The 15,971-nt window shown below is 34.3% G+C and overlaps 3 protein-coding genes across 4 annotated transcripts; 1 reads left to right on the top strand and 2 right to left on the bottom strand.

Moving 5' to 3' along the window:
* Nucleotides 1-1,219: 1,219 nt before the first annotated feature.
* LOC104744670 (LOB domain-containing protein 37) lies at nt 1,220-2,652 on the bottom strand. The gene is made up of 2 exons (XM_010465759.2): nt 2,100-2,652; nt 1,220-2,000 (listed from the first exon to the last, which is right to left on the bottom strand). Exons 1-2 carry the CDS (start codon nt 2,281-2,283, stop codon nt 1,420-1,422), a joined length of 765 nt encoding a protein of 254 aa, XP_010464061.1. The 5' UTR covers nt 2,284-2,652; the 3' UTR covers nt 1,220-1,419.
* A 4,533-nt stretch (nt 2,653-7,185) lies between these two features.
* LOC104744660 (putative N-acetyltransferase HLS1) lies at nt 7,186-8,996 on the top strand. The gene is made up of 3 exons (XM_010465746.2): nt 7,186-7,478; nt 7,578-7,738; nt 7,943-8,996. The coding sequence occupies exons 1-3, from the start codon at nt 7,314-7,316 to the stop codon at nt 8,781-8,783; spliced, it is 1,167 nt and encodes a 388-aa protein (XP_010464048.1). The 5' UTR covers nt 7,186-7,313; the 3' UTR covers nt 8,784-8,996.
* Nucleotides 8,997-9,606: 610 nt separating this feature from the next.
* LOC104744647 (phototropic-responsive NPH3 family protein NPY3) lies at nt 9,607-13,455 on the bottom strand. Of its 2 annotated transcripts, none has more exons than XM_010465729.3 (5): nt 12,689-13,455; nt 11,817-11,940; nt 11,660-11,729; nt 10,385-11,545; nt 9,607-10,286 (listed from the first exon to the last, which is right to left on the bottom strand). In XM_010465729.3, the coding sequence occupies exons 2-5, from the start codon at nt 11,876-11,878 to the stop codon at nt 9,807-9,809; spliced, it is 1,773 nt and encodes a 590-aa protein (XP_010464031.1). In that variant the 5' UTR covers nt 11,879-11,940; nt 12,689-13,455; the 3' UTR covers nt 9,607-9,806. The 2 variants fall into 2 exon arrangements, with proteins under 2 accessions (XP_010464031.1, XP_010464037.1); XM_010465735.3 differs by having other exon boundaries at nt 12,129-13,197.
* Between the last annotated feature and the right edge of the window lie 2,516 nt (nt 13,456-15,971).

Here is a 15,971-nt window from a genome sequence, read left to right as displayed (position 1 = left end):
GACGTGGACCACTGCCTAATGTTTGCAATTGGATGGTTGGCAGAAGAATAATTCTAGGTCGCAAGTCATAATATCCTTTAATGATATAAATAGTAGTATACAAAACATTATTATAAAATGCCAAATAAATCTCATTAGAGCCGAGCTATAACGTATATAACTTGTTTTATTTTTTTATTTTCATTTTCGGCCAACTTACATTTGTCTTTACATAATGAATTAGGTCTTCGTACATACTATTCCTACCAAAAATTTGTAATACAGAAAAAGAACAAGTATAAAACAAACTTATCGACCGAAAAAGGAATCATCACATGCAAAAGAACCTGAGAATTAATAACCTAACCAAACAACAACACGGTAAAAATCAAGTAAAAGCATCAGTATGAAGAAAACAACAAAGAAACTCAACTTTTTCAAAAAAAAAAAAAAAAACAAAACAAAGAAACTCAAGAGTGCATGCGTGATCGCAATAATAATGTATTATTTGCGACTGTTTTTATATTTTTATCATGTTATGTAACATTGTTTTTCTGTTTGATAAAATAGACTCGTCCGATTAGATTGGAGGGTCGATCCAAAATCGTGGGATTAATTGGTTATTTGAAAAAAAATAGACGTTTCCAAAGGTTGAATATTTAAATGAAGAAACGAAGAGATATGTATGGAGAGAAAAAAGAGAGTGTGTTTTAGGGTAGTCCATGGGTGAAAAATGGCTCTTAGCGTCGTCCAAAAGCCGCCCTCTAACACAAAAAAGGCTCTCCCCCTCTGTGTCATGTGTGCCTCCTCTCCTACCATTTGGTCCAACCACATGCTTTAGATATTCTATATCCACTTTATTGTCATTATTATAATTATTATACACATTAAAGTATATTATTTATGTACGGTCTAACTATATCAATTGTTTTTGGTATTTGCTCTTTTTAGTTTATTTTATAATGTGGTAGGAGGATCGCCCCATTCTAATGGCTCGGAAGAAACCTTTTGGAAATTGTCTGTATTCGTATTCTATATGTTTTTCTTTCTTCCTCTTTTAGTTTCACAAGGTTGAGATATGAGATATCCAACAAAGAAAAACATATAGGTTTTGCATATGTAAGCCAGTATACTGTATACTCAATTGTACAACCAAATTTTTTGCATATCTAAGAAGCACGGACACATTGGTATTGGATTATGAAGACATTCGGGAGATAAGTAAATTACACCATCGAAATTATCAAATTTTGAACTCACTAAAAAGTTTTACATTGGTTAATAATAAACCTCTAAACCGAGAAAACAAAACGACGTTGTTAATTCCCCGGTCCAATAATTTTATCCACGGGAAAAAAGGTGAAGAAAATGTGTACAATTACATTGTAAACCCTAGAAACTATCAAATCAGTAACAAAAAACACGACGCCGTTTAATTTATTAAACAAAAAGGTTAAGCAGCTTGCTCGTTTCACCTCCTCCGTACAAGACATCACTCTTGTCGCAAAACGACGCCGTAGTCGTGGTCGTAACAGAGTCCTCCGAGTTCATCGACGGTGTTAGTGATCGGCGCCGTGTAGAAGAAGGCGATAATTTAGGGATCAGAGATAGATCAAGCTCCGAACATGGTTGTTGTTGTTGTTGTTCTGATGTTGTTGCTACCCGCTTACGTTTCGTCGGAGGAGAAGAAGAATCCATGGTAGATCTAGATCTAGAGCTCGAGAACCGAGAGTGATGGTAGATGTTACGATCGGATGAATCATTATTATTATTATTCTGCTGGAGATTCAACATCTCAGTACAGATCTCAGATGCTTCTTCAGATGTAGGAGATGGAAACCCAGCGAATCCTCCGCCGTGAGTGAGAAGTTCAGGGATCGGTCTCAAAGAACCGCCGCGAAGCACCGTTTCAACCGCCGCTTGACAAATATTCCAGTTTCCAGTCCATAACATTCCGATTGCTCCGTTTACTGGATTCACTGTTCTTCCACATGCTTCGTATAACAAAGACTGAAACAAAGCTGCACGGCAAAAAAAAAACAAATGAGAAAAAACCGAACGATGAAATTAAAAAAAAAAAAAACCCGGTTTAGAGATCTGGTTTAGTTTTAAAAAATTACCAGGTCGTTGAGAATCCGGTACGGCGGAGATAAAGGACATGAGACCAGCACGACCGAAGAATTTAGCGACGAAGACGGTGGCGTGGCCTTGAGCATCGGCGGTTTCAATCCATTGAATACATGGTCGGAGGATACAGTTCTCGCTGCAACCTTTCCGGAGAACACGGCAACCATTGCAGCTCATTTTTTAAATAAATAAATTTGGTTTTCTATTTGTTGTTAAATTATGTGTTTTCTCCTGAATGTTCCTGAGGGTTTGGAGAAGAAGAAGCTTTGGGAGCAAGAAAGAAATTGAGAGAGAAACTAAAAATGTTTGTGTTTGTGAAGATAGAGAAGACCACTTATATATATATATATATACACACATTTTATACGTTTAAACTTTATATTATAATCCAAATTGGTATTTTATATATTTGGAGTAATAAAATAATAAAGAGACATAGGAAAAGGGAAGCCTATTGGTGCGTGAGGCTCGCCGCCGTAGAAGAACCTTACACTTACACCAATTATAATTATTAATGACTACAATTTTATTTTCACAAACAAAAAATGATATTTTTATGATTGGGTAATGTTTTGTGAAGTGACCTTGGAGAGGGTGGTAAAAAGATTCCAAGATGATGGGTGCGAGCGGCTCCGTGTTTCCGCGAAAAGTTGTGTCTTCTCTCTACCGTTAATTTTTTTTTTCAATTTCATAATTATAAAATCTCGAAAACAAAAAAGAAAAAGATGCGTCGACATTATCCACAGCTTGCAATTGATAACAACTGTGAATTTTATAAAATTGGAGCTTCCCTATTTGTTCAAAATATATGGGTCATTTTCTCAACGGATTCCTAATCCTTTGTAATCATTCAACTTTATTTACTAGTAGTAGATTAGGGGTAATTAAGGGTATAGTAATCGATTGATTTTTGTATAAAGGACGTCAATAATTGCTTCCATATTTGCTTAATGATTTTGGTAAATGCTATAATCATGACAACTTTTGATGTGAAATTAATCTGTGAAATCTATAAAGTCACATCCAATGGAAGAATGCAAGAGGGACATATGCGTGTTTTTGCCCCCTTATTCCTACTAATCAATAATCACCTAGCTTGCATATTAGTTCATGACCTCTACACAGTCGTGTATGTCTATCTATATGAAAACAAGATCTAAAAAAGGACAAAATTATATGGGATAAAGATATGATAATTTAGGGGACTAACCTCTAAGTTGACCCCTTAAAGAAAAAAAGCTATTGACCCTATAACATACTAAAGAGACCTCACCTCACCTACAATAATGTATATATACCATTTAATATTTAATTTTTGCAAATTTCAAGTCTTCTTCTTCTTTTGTCACTCTCCACACAGCTAAAGAGAGAGCCTTTGCATGCATTTGATGTCATGGGTGACGCAATCAACGTTTTCTTTTTCCCACATACTTAATCCTATTTATTTGGAATAATACCACCAGCCTAATGAAACATCGTCGTTTGCATTTTGGTGCTTAAGTTGAAGTCCATCTTACGCCACAGCAATTAGGAGGTCCATCACAAAGACCATTAACTAAATGGGCGAAAATTTTCTTTATTCATCAATGGACCGTACTGTTTTATATTTACATTTTCTACCTAATGAAATATATGGATGACGATGTGGGACTCGAATTTGGGTAACGAAGTTTTCCCATTAATATTATGATCAGTCTTACTATTTGGGCTTCAGGATGATTGAATATGCGATAGGCTGTGATTTCATACTAACCCATTAAATTAAATATACGATGGGCCGGAATTTCAGACTAACCCATATAACCGTTATTTTTGAAGCCGTTCGATATCCAAAAATACAGCAAGAAATTAATTGGATTTTTTAAATATCTAATGATGATGATGTAAACCATAAAAAGCTTTCTTTTTTTTTTAAAGTAACTCCAAGCTGAAACACATTATTACTATCCTCATAAGTCCATGCTAGAATTGATCTCAAACTACGATACGAACTCTTTATTTTAAAAATCAAGTAAAAGGTAATAACATGCATACGTTTACCTCCTGAATTTTCCACATATCCGTTGATCTAAGTTAGGTAAACTAGTAAAGCGTAATCAGATACATGCATTCAAATGAATTATATTCTACAGAGAATGCTTACATTATATTGATGTATCATGTATGGGCATACGTGTTTTGGACCAGGTTATTTAATTTCTGTGTTACATATAATATATATAGGCTGCTTGACGCCTTGACCCCTAAAATAAGGAAGAAATAAGATACAAAAATACAAATATTTTCGAGAAGTAAGTAAGTGAGGTCATAAAGTTCAATACATCAGCAGACATTTCATGTCTTTTAGCAAATGAGACATGACATACGTAGCGTGATGTACAATTTTGGCATTTTAACTTATTATATTACAAATAAAAAGGAAATTCCCTAGAGGTTTACAACTAATCAGTCCCATTTGATTATGATTATCTCTAATTAGTAATTTCTTAATCCATTTTTCAACTCTTTTATGTGGACAACAAACTAAGAATTTAATTAAACTCATGAATATTCTAAAGTAATGTTCGAGGCAGTTGCACGACACACAATTTTTTATTTATATTTCGTTGTTTTATGCAATATCTTTTGTTAACTATATTAAAAAAAAAAACAATAATATGCGTCCAGTTTTAATCATTCATGTAACTTAAAGATATCCATTTTTTCTTTCAACATCTCATATATCTACTTTTTGTTCTCTAATATAATCTATAATTGACGTCAAAAGAAAGAAGAAGATGATAACTCTTAACAAATCCAGCATCTTCTCGTATGGTACTATCCTTTCCTCAGTTCATTTTCAAATCTTTGATAGCATACACCAATATAAAAATGTCAATATGACAGAATATAATGTCGTTAGTAAAAATCAAGAACAATTTTAAAAGATTAATAAGAATTAAATAAATTTTTAAGAGATATGGAGGTTTATAACCAAAAGATTAAAATGTAACTTTAATGTAAATGTATAATAATAAATATATATATCCCTAGGGAACTATACTTGTGAATATAATTAAGGAATTGATTGGATGTAAGGAAGTGTAAGGAGATTAGAGAAGAAACTAGAGAGATACGAATCCAATCCAAAGAATATGAAAAAGCTGAGAGAATATTGTGGAAAAAAAGCAAGCCGTCTGGTCACGTTCGTTATATTATGATTAGCGCAGAAAGATGATTATTATTCCACTATAAGGTAATTAAAGAAGATTGCTAAGCACCTTCGCATTTCTCTTAATTATGACTTAAAACACTATTTTAATAGCCAGAAAGATTAATGTCTTTATTCTAATCGGGTCCACGTCGAGAACAAATCGACGGCCTTAGTTCCAGGAGAAATTTGCAGGACCACCAACTCTTGTTTTGCCTCGTTGCAGATTCTTCCCTCCGCAGCTTTGTTCTTCGGACCCAACCAACCTATCTCTAATTTTTTTATTAACAAAATCCAGTAATCCACTACGATTTAGTACTAATTACTAATTAACATGTTAGTTTTTAGTCTACTCTCTATCGTAAGTGTTTCTAGCTAGCTCTCTTCATTTTTATGATCAGATAGTATGCTGGTTGAGATACATATATATATGCCGGGGTTGATCTACTTTTTTTCAACCAAATTAGTCGAACTATACTTTCCAGCGATAATTTTATATGTGTAAACAAGATCATACTTTGCATTGTTGAAGAAATGGTTATATGGGATTTACTATATGTAAACAATGATAAAAGAACAGACAAACGCATACATAAGCATGTTGACATATCAACTATAATATGGTCAAATAAATATAGAAATGTCGCAATTAAAAAAAATTGGGTCTATGTGTTATATTTATATAATTATATACATCAATATTTTGATTGCGAAATAAATATAGAAATGTCATGTTTTCAAACGTGTTACTATACTTGGTCGATAGAAACTGGTGGAAGTCTCTTTTTTTTTTCGGGCTCTCCATCCTACTGATACAAAACTATGCTCACATTTTTCTTTCGATTCAAGAATCTGAAATAGTTTTGGTGATGAAACACATGAATTGCGTAAAAGACCACAAATCATTGTCGTGTGATATATGCAAATTGAGTATGATTGTATACAAATATATAAAAGACTACGAAAGGGAAAGTATATCGATCGAGGTGATGACAGTGATGATATTGTGCAATCATTATGACCTTAATTTAAAAAGTAGATACATACACATATAATCTTTCCCATTGAGCTCTATATTTAAAATCTAGCAAAATGATATAGGCATATATAGCTGACTCTATATATATCTCTAAAATTAAAGCAAATGATAAAAGGGATCGTTGCTAATCCTAAGCCCACCACGTTTCTCCGCCGCCATTTCAGCTTTTTCTTACGCATTTTCTAGTTTGTGATCGTATTATAAAATAATACTTAGATTCCCAATTGCCTTTCCTTTGTGTGTGTGTTTTCACTTGTAAAAAAATCCGATCGGAATAAGTACAATCCCATCGCATAATTGATTAAGGGTAATTAATAACAAATGGACGTCGAAATACAATAACGTAAATGATTCACGATAGTAGATTTACATCGATAAGATATAGATGTGGAAGAAAAGCATGTATAATATATATAGATATGTGTGAGATAAATAATATTAAGCATTTATTTTATTTGAAGTTTGGGATGTAACGCAGTACTCGCAGTGCCATGTAATTGGAAGACCTATAAAATACGACAGAAGTTAGAATCGTGGGTTATTAATATTTGTATCCGTCCGTATTTTTATATATGAGCCGTGATATTCCCGGAAAATATAGCTATGCACGAATCCTAGCTAACCGGATCATCAACATAAAATATAACCAAATATGCGAATTAAATAACACAAGGAAATTAAGAAGAATCGACAGAGCTCCAAAGAAAGAGCACTAACCACAACATTTTAAATCTTTTAAAAATATGGAGAGAGATAGTGATGATTAAATAAAACGCTAATCATATATAAATCATCCAGGGAGAACAAAGCAAAATAGTAACTATAAATAGACTAATGACAAGACCCACTTTGTGAAAGAGAGAAAAAACGATCTGCAATATTTGCAAGAAGGGAAGACAAAAAAAAACCTTTTAGGTTTTGATTTCTTTGTTATCCGTAAGGCTTTATTATATTAATACTTAAGTTTAGCTTAAGGACATGGGGAAAGGATTTCAATTAGTTGTGGTGAGAGAGTATGATCCAAAGAGAGACTTAACGAGAGTGGAAGAGCTTGAGGAAAGCTGTGAAGTCGGATCGTTATTAGTGGATCTCATGGGTGACCCACTTGCCCGGATCCGACAGTGTCCTTCTTTCCACATGCTGGTACGTATCTGTTGTATACTTAATACTATGTGTTCTCAATTGGTTTTGATTTACTCTATTTGCTAAACTATACTCGTTTTGGGGCAATGCATGTAACAGGTGGCAGAGATCGGTAATGAGATAGTTGGAATGATCAGAGGAACGATCAAGATGGTGACACGTGGTGGCAATGCATTACGTCAAGAAGACGGCGTTTCGCCGGGAATAAGCACCACCAAACTTGCCTTCGTCTCCGGCCTCCGAGTCTCTCCGTTTTACAGGTTTGAGTTCTAAAAATAGTGTTATTTAATTAATTCATTAATTAACCATAAATATACACAATCACTTCTATTTTTTAAAATTAAATGATGCTTACAAATTAAACTATACTATTTTGATGATACATAATGCCTAACGGGAAAAAAGAAGTTATTAACGACTTTTAAAAGTTTTTAACTAATCAATTAAAAAAATAAATAATGTAGGAGGATGGGAATTGGACTGAAACTAGTACAAAGACTCGAAGAGTGGTTTATACAAAACGGCGCCGTATACTCCTACATGCAAACTGAAAACGACAACACAGCTTCGGTCAAACTCTTCACCGAGAAAAGTGGCTACTCCAAATTCCGTACACCCGCTTTCCTGGTCAACCCGGTCTTTAACCACCGAGTCACGGTCTCTCGCCGTGTCAAAATCATCAAACTCACTCCTTCCGACGCCGAGTCACTCTACCGTAACCGGTTCTCCTCTACCGAGTTTTTCCCTTCAGACATCAACTCAATCCTCACAAACAAACTCTGTCTCGGCACTTACATGGCCGTGCCACGTAACGAACACCATGTTCCCGGGTCGTTACCTGACCCATCCGGGTCTTGGGCCGTTATAAGTATATGGAACAGTAAAGATGTGTATAGACTACAAGTCAAAGGAACGTCGCGTCTCAAACGCATATTAGCAAAGACGACGCGCGTTTTCGACGGTGCGTTTCCGCTTTTGAAAATCCCGTCGTTTCCTAATCTTTTCAAGTCGTTCGCGATGCATTTCATGTACGGTATCGGCGGCGGAGGGCCACGAGCGGCGGAGATGGTGGAGTCGCTTTGCTCACACGCGCATAACTTAGCTAGAAAAAGCGGTTGCTCCGTCTTGGCTGCTGAGGTGGCGAGCTGTGAGCCGCTCAGAGTTGGTATTCCTCATTGGAAAGTGCTCTCACCGGAGGATTTGTGGTGTTTGAAACGTCTCCGGGATGACGGTGACGATGACGGCGTAGATTGGACCAAGTCACCACCTGGGTTGTCTATTTTCGTTGACCCTAGAGAAATATAATCATTTGTATAGAATATATATCTTAGAGGAATGTAACTACCGAACACAAAAACAAAAAGCCTACAAAACCAAATACTAAATCTCAGTGTTATACTTAAAATTACACTTTAGATTTTATACCGAATAAATTGGATTACAAGTAGCAAAACATATGTAACCAACGTTCGTATAGTGTAACTTGAATTATATCGTTGTATATTAATTGTTGGTGTACGAGTAGATTGCTATAAACTTATAACTACATATCATAATTCTTAAAATGTGTTAATTTTAGTATCAATGGTTTCACTGTTTAAGTCAAGTATATAAAGCAACTTGTAATTTCTCTTTTTTTTTTTTCCATTTAAAAACCAATTAAACAAGCTAATTTAGTAGTTGGTGATAACTGAATAAAATCTACACTTGTAGAATACGAGAATGTAAATCTCCAACCCCTTAGCAAAGGAAGTCAAAACCAAGTTTTTTGTTATTATAAGTTCGTTCTTTGAAAGAAAAAAAAGGAATATGTTTTCTTTTTAGTCAACGAGGAAAAGGTTAATGAATCAAAAGTAAATAAATTACTAAAATGGTACAAACGTAACCTTTTGAAAGTATATAAATAAATCGGATGACGTATAACAAAGAAGCTCATGGAAAAAATTATAATCGACTTTTCTTTATAGTTTGTATGGTCAATTCTGCCGGCTAAAACCCTTTTTTAAGTTTTTAAAACAAACTAATATCCTTGCAAATTGCTATTATTAATTTTTTATTATCATCACAAAGAAGAGAACAGGTTCCATCATTAGATATGAAGTTTGCAAGTAGTATAATCTTCAAAAGATTTTCTTGAAATTATTCTTTTACTTTGTTAAACTATAAAAAGAACACTAAAGGTAACATTAGAATTTGGGTTTCTCAAAATTTGTAACGGTTACATAAACCAAAATAACTAACCCAAATTTGATCTAAACCAAAAGTTAGCTTAAAAGAAAAGGCCTAATCTTATAATAAAAAGCCCAAAGCCCAAATTGTCTAAACAAGTCAAGAAGATGATCTTCTGCGGCGAGTCGACGGCGTCGATTTATCACCGACGGTGGTAGCTGAGCCAGGGCTTTCAGATGTATCTGAGCTACTAACATCTCCAACACCATCTCTATCTTTACCTGACCAAAGCTTCGAAAAAATCCTAGACATTACAACTCCTTTAGCTTTCGTTTTCTCAGAACTACTCATCTTGTCTCTCATCGTCGTCGTCGTTGTTGTCTCCTCCGTGGCCGTGACTGAGTCACACTCTTCTTCCGTTGTTGTCCTCGAGCTCCCGTGAGAGCCGCTCGGTGGAAGAGAAGGTTTCGCTGCGGGACACGTGGCACGTACTTGCTCGAAGAAGAGGATCTGCACTACGACTCTTAAAGGTAACCTCTCGTTTTGCACGGCGTGAGCACAAGCTTCCGGTGATAATTTCCGGCAATCCATTAACCGGCTTAACGATTTCTTCTCGCTCTTTGTTATTCCTGGATGTTGCTGTATGTATCAATCAAAGATCAAAACTTTAGTGATTTGCTCATATTCTCAAAACTTAAAAACTACAACTTTAGAAACTTTAAGAGAGAAGAAGTTACCTTTAAGAACATGTCAATGGCACGATAAACACCATCATGTGATGATCTTGGGAAATTTGAAACCTTTTCTGCAATTGAGATGAACTTTAAAGGAGACAGATTGGGTTCAATTCTTGAGATTTCAGTTAAGTATCCATCGATTAACTTGGCGACATTTGCTTTTGAACTGTCTGAAACAAACCCATCTCCTTCGTTGATGTCTTCTTCTGAACAATCAAGCTCGTCTCTTTTCTGTGTTTGTTGTGTAACATACTGATCGATTAAGGTTTCAACAATGTCAATGTCATAGACTGTTTCACCTCCCTCTGGAGCTCTGATCAAGAGATCAGTCACATTTGCTTCCTCTAGCTTCTCTCCTATTCTTCTACTTAGCTCTTTCCTCTCTTCTTCTCCACATTCCAAAGAAACAGAAGATTTCAATAGTTTGATCAAGAATCCACAAGAAACACTCTGTTTCTCACTAGGCAACAATGAAACCAATGTCTCTAACAAAGATCTTTGTTCAATCACATCATCATCATCATCGTTTTGGATCATGAAACCTGTTATTCTCTTTGCTGCATAAACCTCAAGAGCTTCTCCTATAAACTCAGGCAAAACGCCTCCTTTTCTTCTGATAGTCCTAACCACTCTTTTGAACAAATCAATGCTAAGCTCAGCAAGATCCTCTATCCACCAATCTCTTGGTACACCGTTCTTGTTAATCTCAGGTGGAAGAAGCTTCCTTCGGTTATAAGTATAAGACCAGTCTACTCTTGCTGGATCAATAGCAGTTTTCAAAGCGATAGACTCCAAACACCGTACATCGAGTTTCACATCTTCGGACCACGGATAGAATGATCTTGTCGTCTGGAGAACAATGATGGAGTCTTTCCAGCTTCGTAAAATACTCGAGTTCAAGAAAACCTCGATCTTGTAAACAAGATTCCCGCTTTCAATCGATTCATACATTTCGAGATACTCTGCAGCGCAACGCACAGCTACAACATTGTATGCGTTGAGTGTCACAGTCATCCCGTAACAGAACTTAGCGCATATCTCAAAAGCTGGAGGGCCTCCGGGGATATCTGGAATGTGGATTTCATCATCTGATGATTGTTCATCGGTTGTGGTTGTGGCTATTAACTTTTGAAGACGAGCGCTTTTAGACAGAAGAGGGAACTGTTTTACACAACAACAAACAAAAGTTTGTTTCAATATAGATGAGTATAGCTAAAGACCAAAATGGTTTGGTATGAGTTCTTGATTTCTGAAAATAGAAACTGTTAAGTTTACCTTATGAAGAAAGAATTTCACATCTCCGACATTTACAACTACATCAGTGGCTAACTCCGTTGCTACGTATCTATAAAACAGCCAGAGACAAAAAAGTAAGATACCGAAGCAAAAACATATGAAGAAAGAAACCAAAATCTTGAAGACATTTTACTACCTTATGGAATCTTCATCGGACTGAAACGAATCCGGTTTGGATCCAAGTTTCATAAACTTCATGTCTTCACAAAGAAACAAACCAGGAAGAAGACTGTTCTGCTATCTTTCTCTGAAATGGTACTCTGTGACAACAATAAGAGCAATAAGGAAGGATTCAAAATCTGAGATCCTTATTGGATGCAAAAGTATAAACAAGCAGAGTATTGCTGAAGGCAGAAGCAGCTGTGAAACATATTACTATATATTATTAGACTTTTAAGACTTAAACTATAAGAGAAGAAACCTATACATTGCTTCTTCAGTTGCTAACCTTGAGAGAGAGAGATTAAAGGAAGGAAAACATGAAAGAGCAAAAGATAGAGAGAGATGCTCTGCTCCACTTGCTTTGTATGTCCGACACGTTGCATAATACTATTTCTTTATTTTATACAAATTCTCTCTGTTTCCTTAATGTTCTGTTGTGTTGTTTTTGTAGCGAATCTTTTTTCAAGTTCAGAAAGCATCAAAAGGAAGGAAGAAGAAACAAAAACCCAGAACCCTAGAAAAAAGTGCGAATATCCGATTAAGAAGAATAAAGCTGTTCTTGGTTTGTGTCGTGAAACTAAAGCATTAAACAAAGCAAAAGAGAGATCAATGAAGAGTTATGTTATATTTAGTTAGTGACATAAAACAAAATTATCCAAAAACCAGAGATTAATCTACTTAGGAAAAAAAAAAAAAAAATCATATCGACCCATTTAGTATTTTAGATAACCAAAAACATGCGGTTAGCGTTACAAATCTACAGAATTAATTAGGAACTTATAGAAATTTAGACCTTAAATCATCAAAATTCAGGTAAAATGAGTTGGAATGAACGAAAAATCATACCTTTGGTGCCTTGGTGGAGAAAAGAAACCTTCTTTAAGGATCAATTCGATGGAAATGAGACGAGACAGAGGCAAAAAGTGTGGGCTATATTGCTGCTGCTGTGTGTAAGACAGAGAGAGTGGAACAGAGAACTCTCTAATCCAAGAGTAATCCGACAAAACACAAAACAGCAATCCAACAAAACCCTAAAAAGTAAAAAAGAAAGAAAAAGAAGAAAAAAAAAAAAACAGAGAGAATCAAAGAAGATGAGCTGTTTCGTCTTCCCTTCACCTTAGTGCAAATCTGAAAGCTTCAGAATGTTCTGTCCCCTTTTTATCTCCTCTCTCTCTCTTCTCCCAATACTAATACCCCACTCTCTGAATCAGCACCACCGCCTCCACCACTCGACTTATATAAACTTTATACTGCTACTAGTATTATTATTAAATAATCAAAGATTAAAGAGAGAGAAAAAAAAAGCTGTGTTTTGATAGATAACCCAACCCAACCCCAGGATTTGTTTATCAATCGAATTCAGTGTATGTCATGTGTTTGCTTTTTCTCTCATTGTTGGTTGTGGATATAAATTTGCTTCTTTAAAAACCCTTTATTAAAAAAGTAGTACTAGTAGCAATTAGCAAGTAGCAAAGGATTGAATGCGTTATACATAAATTCAGCCACGCTAATATCTGACAAGTTATACTGTGCTATCCTTATTCTGACTTGCACCTTTTTTTTTTTTTTTTTTGTATGTAACAATGAATATTATTATCACTAGAACCTAATATGTGTCAACAATATATTATTTTGAGTCTTCTTTTTTATGCAAAAATTGTGGGAGTCAATTCAGTCTTTTCGGTATGTTCCATCCACAAGGATTTGTGCCATTAGTTTGGTTTACTGAGTTGACCGTAGAAACCCCATTTAGAGAAACAAAAAGAAGGTTAATTCATAAAAAAAATATCGTTATTTGTAATGCAATAAAATGTATAAGTGATTGAATAAGACTATTATTATTGTACATAACGAAAAAAAAGAGGGCAGAGAGGAAAAATCGATTATAAAAGTTTTTTAAAAATTTGAGGGGATAAATGAAAGACCGATCAAACAAGTGAACCCGTCTTTTGCCCTAGTGGACGAAAGGGGACCGCGCACGCAACATTTTATATACTCCATTTAATAACGTTCAAAACTATAAATACCAAACAACAATCAAATTTTTTTCTGCCTTTTATTTCTTTCTACAGAACCCAACACTGAAATCCAAAAGGATCCAATGCCAATTAAAAATTGAGATGTGTTACTATACTATAACATACTCTATTCACTACTAATATACTAACATCGCTTTGTCCTGCACGTCACCCTGGTGCGCGCATCCGCATGAATGTGCTTACATTATATAAGATATAGTATAAAAATATAAAACCATGCCGTTTTAAATTCTTAAGAGGAATCTGACGGCCATCACCCTTAATATGTAATGTGATTAAAGAAAAAATGGAATATAATACGAGCTCTTTATGGTCTTAAATATACTATATGATTACTTCCAACGGTTTTGGTCAATGGACTTTTAAAGAAGGTTGAACATTAGTAGTTTAGTACATACCCACATGTGCTTTGTGGATCTTTTCAACGTCGTCCTATCTTAAATATTTATTATCAAACCAGAGTTCTTCTCAATTAATACGTTAATATCGACTGACTTCGATCATTTCCCGTTATATAAGCTTTGTAGACTACTTCAACGGTCTATCCACGGTGACCCATCAATAAGAGTATGACCATAATATCCATGAGCAACTATAGTATTAACATAGTTGAATTCTAATTGGCAATGCGATTATATGTTTGTAAATTATATATGCATAAAATTAAAAGTCCAATAGACATGATTTGCTTAATTTAGTTTTCAAATTGGATGACATGAGTTAATGCAGTTCATGATTAAATATCGTTTAATTAGTCTCTCAATATCGGTATTGTAGAGTAACGTGAATTAGAATTAGTAAAAACAAGATTAAACTGAGATATCAGAAGGCGCACATGGGAGAAGCAGATTCTCATAGACAAACAAGATCGAATGCATGCATATATGCTGATTCATATCCCGTGTTTGGTAACATGTTCGAATCATTACAGTCAAACTTCTTGTAGTTTTCAACTTTTTTACTCCCAATATATCACCTTATTTTATTTCTTTGTCATCGATTAAATAAAATACAAATTAAACATCGAAATATAGTTTTCTCATTTTCTGCTTTGCACTATTGGGCCATTAAAGAAAAAATAAGCAGAAGAAATATATATGGGCTTCTTAAGTTAGCTGATATCTTTCTTATATTACTGAATGGGCCCATCCGGGAATACTCGATGTCGGTCCACTGCGTTGTCAAAAATCCATAAGAACAAGGACCTTCTTCGACCTTTACTACCATAATGATTTTATAGTTTATAAAAAAAAAAAATTAAGATGAAAAATTAATTAATTAAACTAACTGGAAATTTTCAAGTAAATCAGTATATGAAACAAGTTAGGATGTTATCAGTTTTTAATCGATCAGATTAAGCCTTGTTACCAAACGTTACAAAAATAGTAGTATTATAACTGGAACTAGAAGATATCCCGTGCTTAAAGCACAAGTCAATATTTAAAAAAAAAATTATAATATAATAATAAAATTTATTGTTATATTTTTTAAAAAATGTTATTTTATTTGAGATAATATTTATTTTTAATTCTTCTGTATAGTGTTTGAGCTGATAGTAGGGTTTCGTCATTGTGAATGTTCTAAAGTCTTGATTCGCAAGTTTGGAATATATTTTTCTCAATTTGGTTTGTTTTGATTTATGGAAGGTTGTTAAGGTATATTAATCTAATTTGCTCGATTAATGGTAATTGTGTTTACACCGTTATTGCCACAATCATTTAGGAGTTTAATTTCGTAAGGTGAATGAGTATAATAGAAACCTGGTATAAATCTTAATAATGCATATTACTCTTCAATCTAATAAGATCTTAGCAAATATGTAATAGTTTATTAAATGCAAATTAGATCTTTTCTTAAATATAATCGACTATAATTGTTTGCTATATTATAGGGATGTAAATAAGTAGAGTATAATTAAAATAGAAGATATGTGTCATTAAGAGGATGTGAAACCCGGCCGAAAATATTTGGCAATATTAGGGAGGATCCGATTAGTTGAATCGGTTATAATTTTAAGTAAAAACTCAACCCGAAATAGACAAAAAGTAATGGCACAAAAATAATGGCACAAATTTGTACTTAAAAAATGT

The sequence above is a fragment of the Camelina sativa genome, chromosome 2 (genome assembly GCF_030686135.1).
Source record: "Camelina sativa cultivar CO46 ecotype springtype chromosome 2, ASM3068613v1".
Classification (NCBI taxonomy): Eukaryota; Viridiplantae; Streptophyta; class Magnoliopsida; order Brassicales; family Brassicaceae; genus Camelina; species Camelina sativa.
The sequence above is the reverse complement of the archived record's forward strand: the minus strand, read 5'-3'. Positions and strand labels throughout refer to the sequence as shown.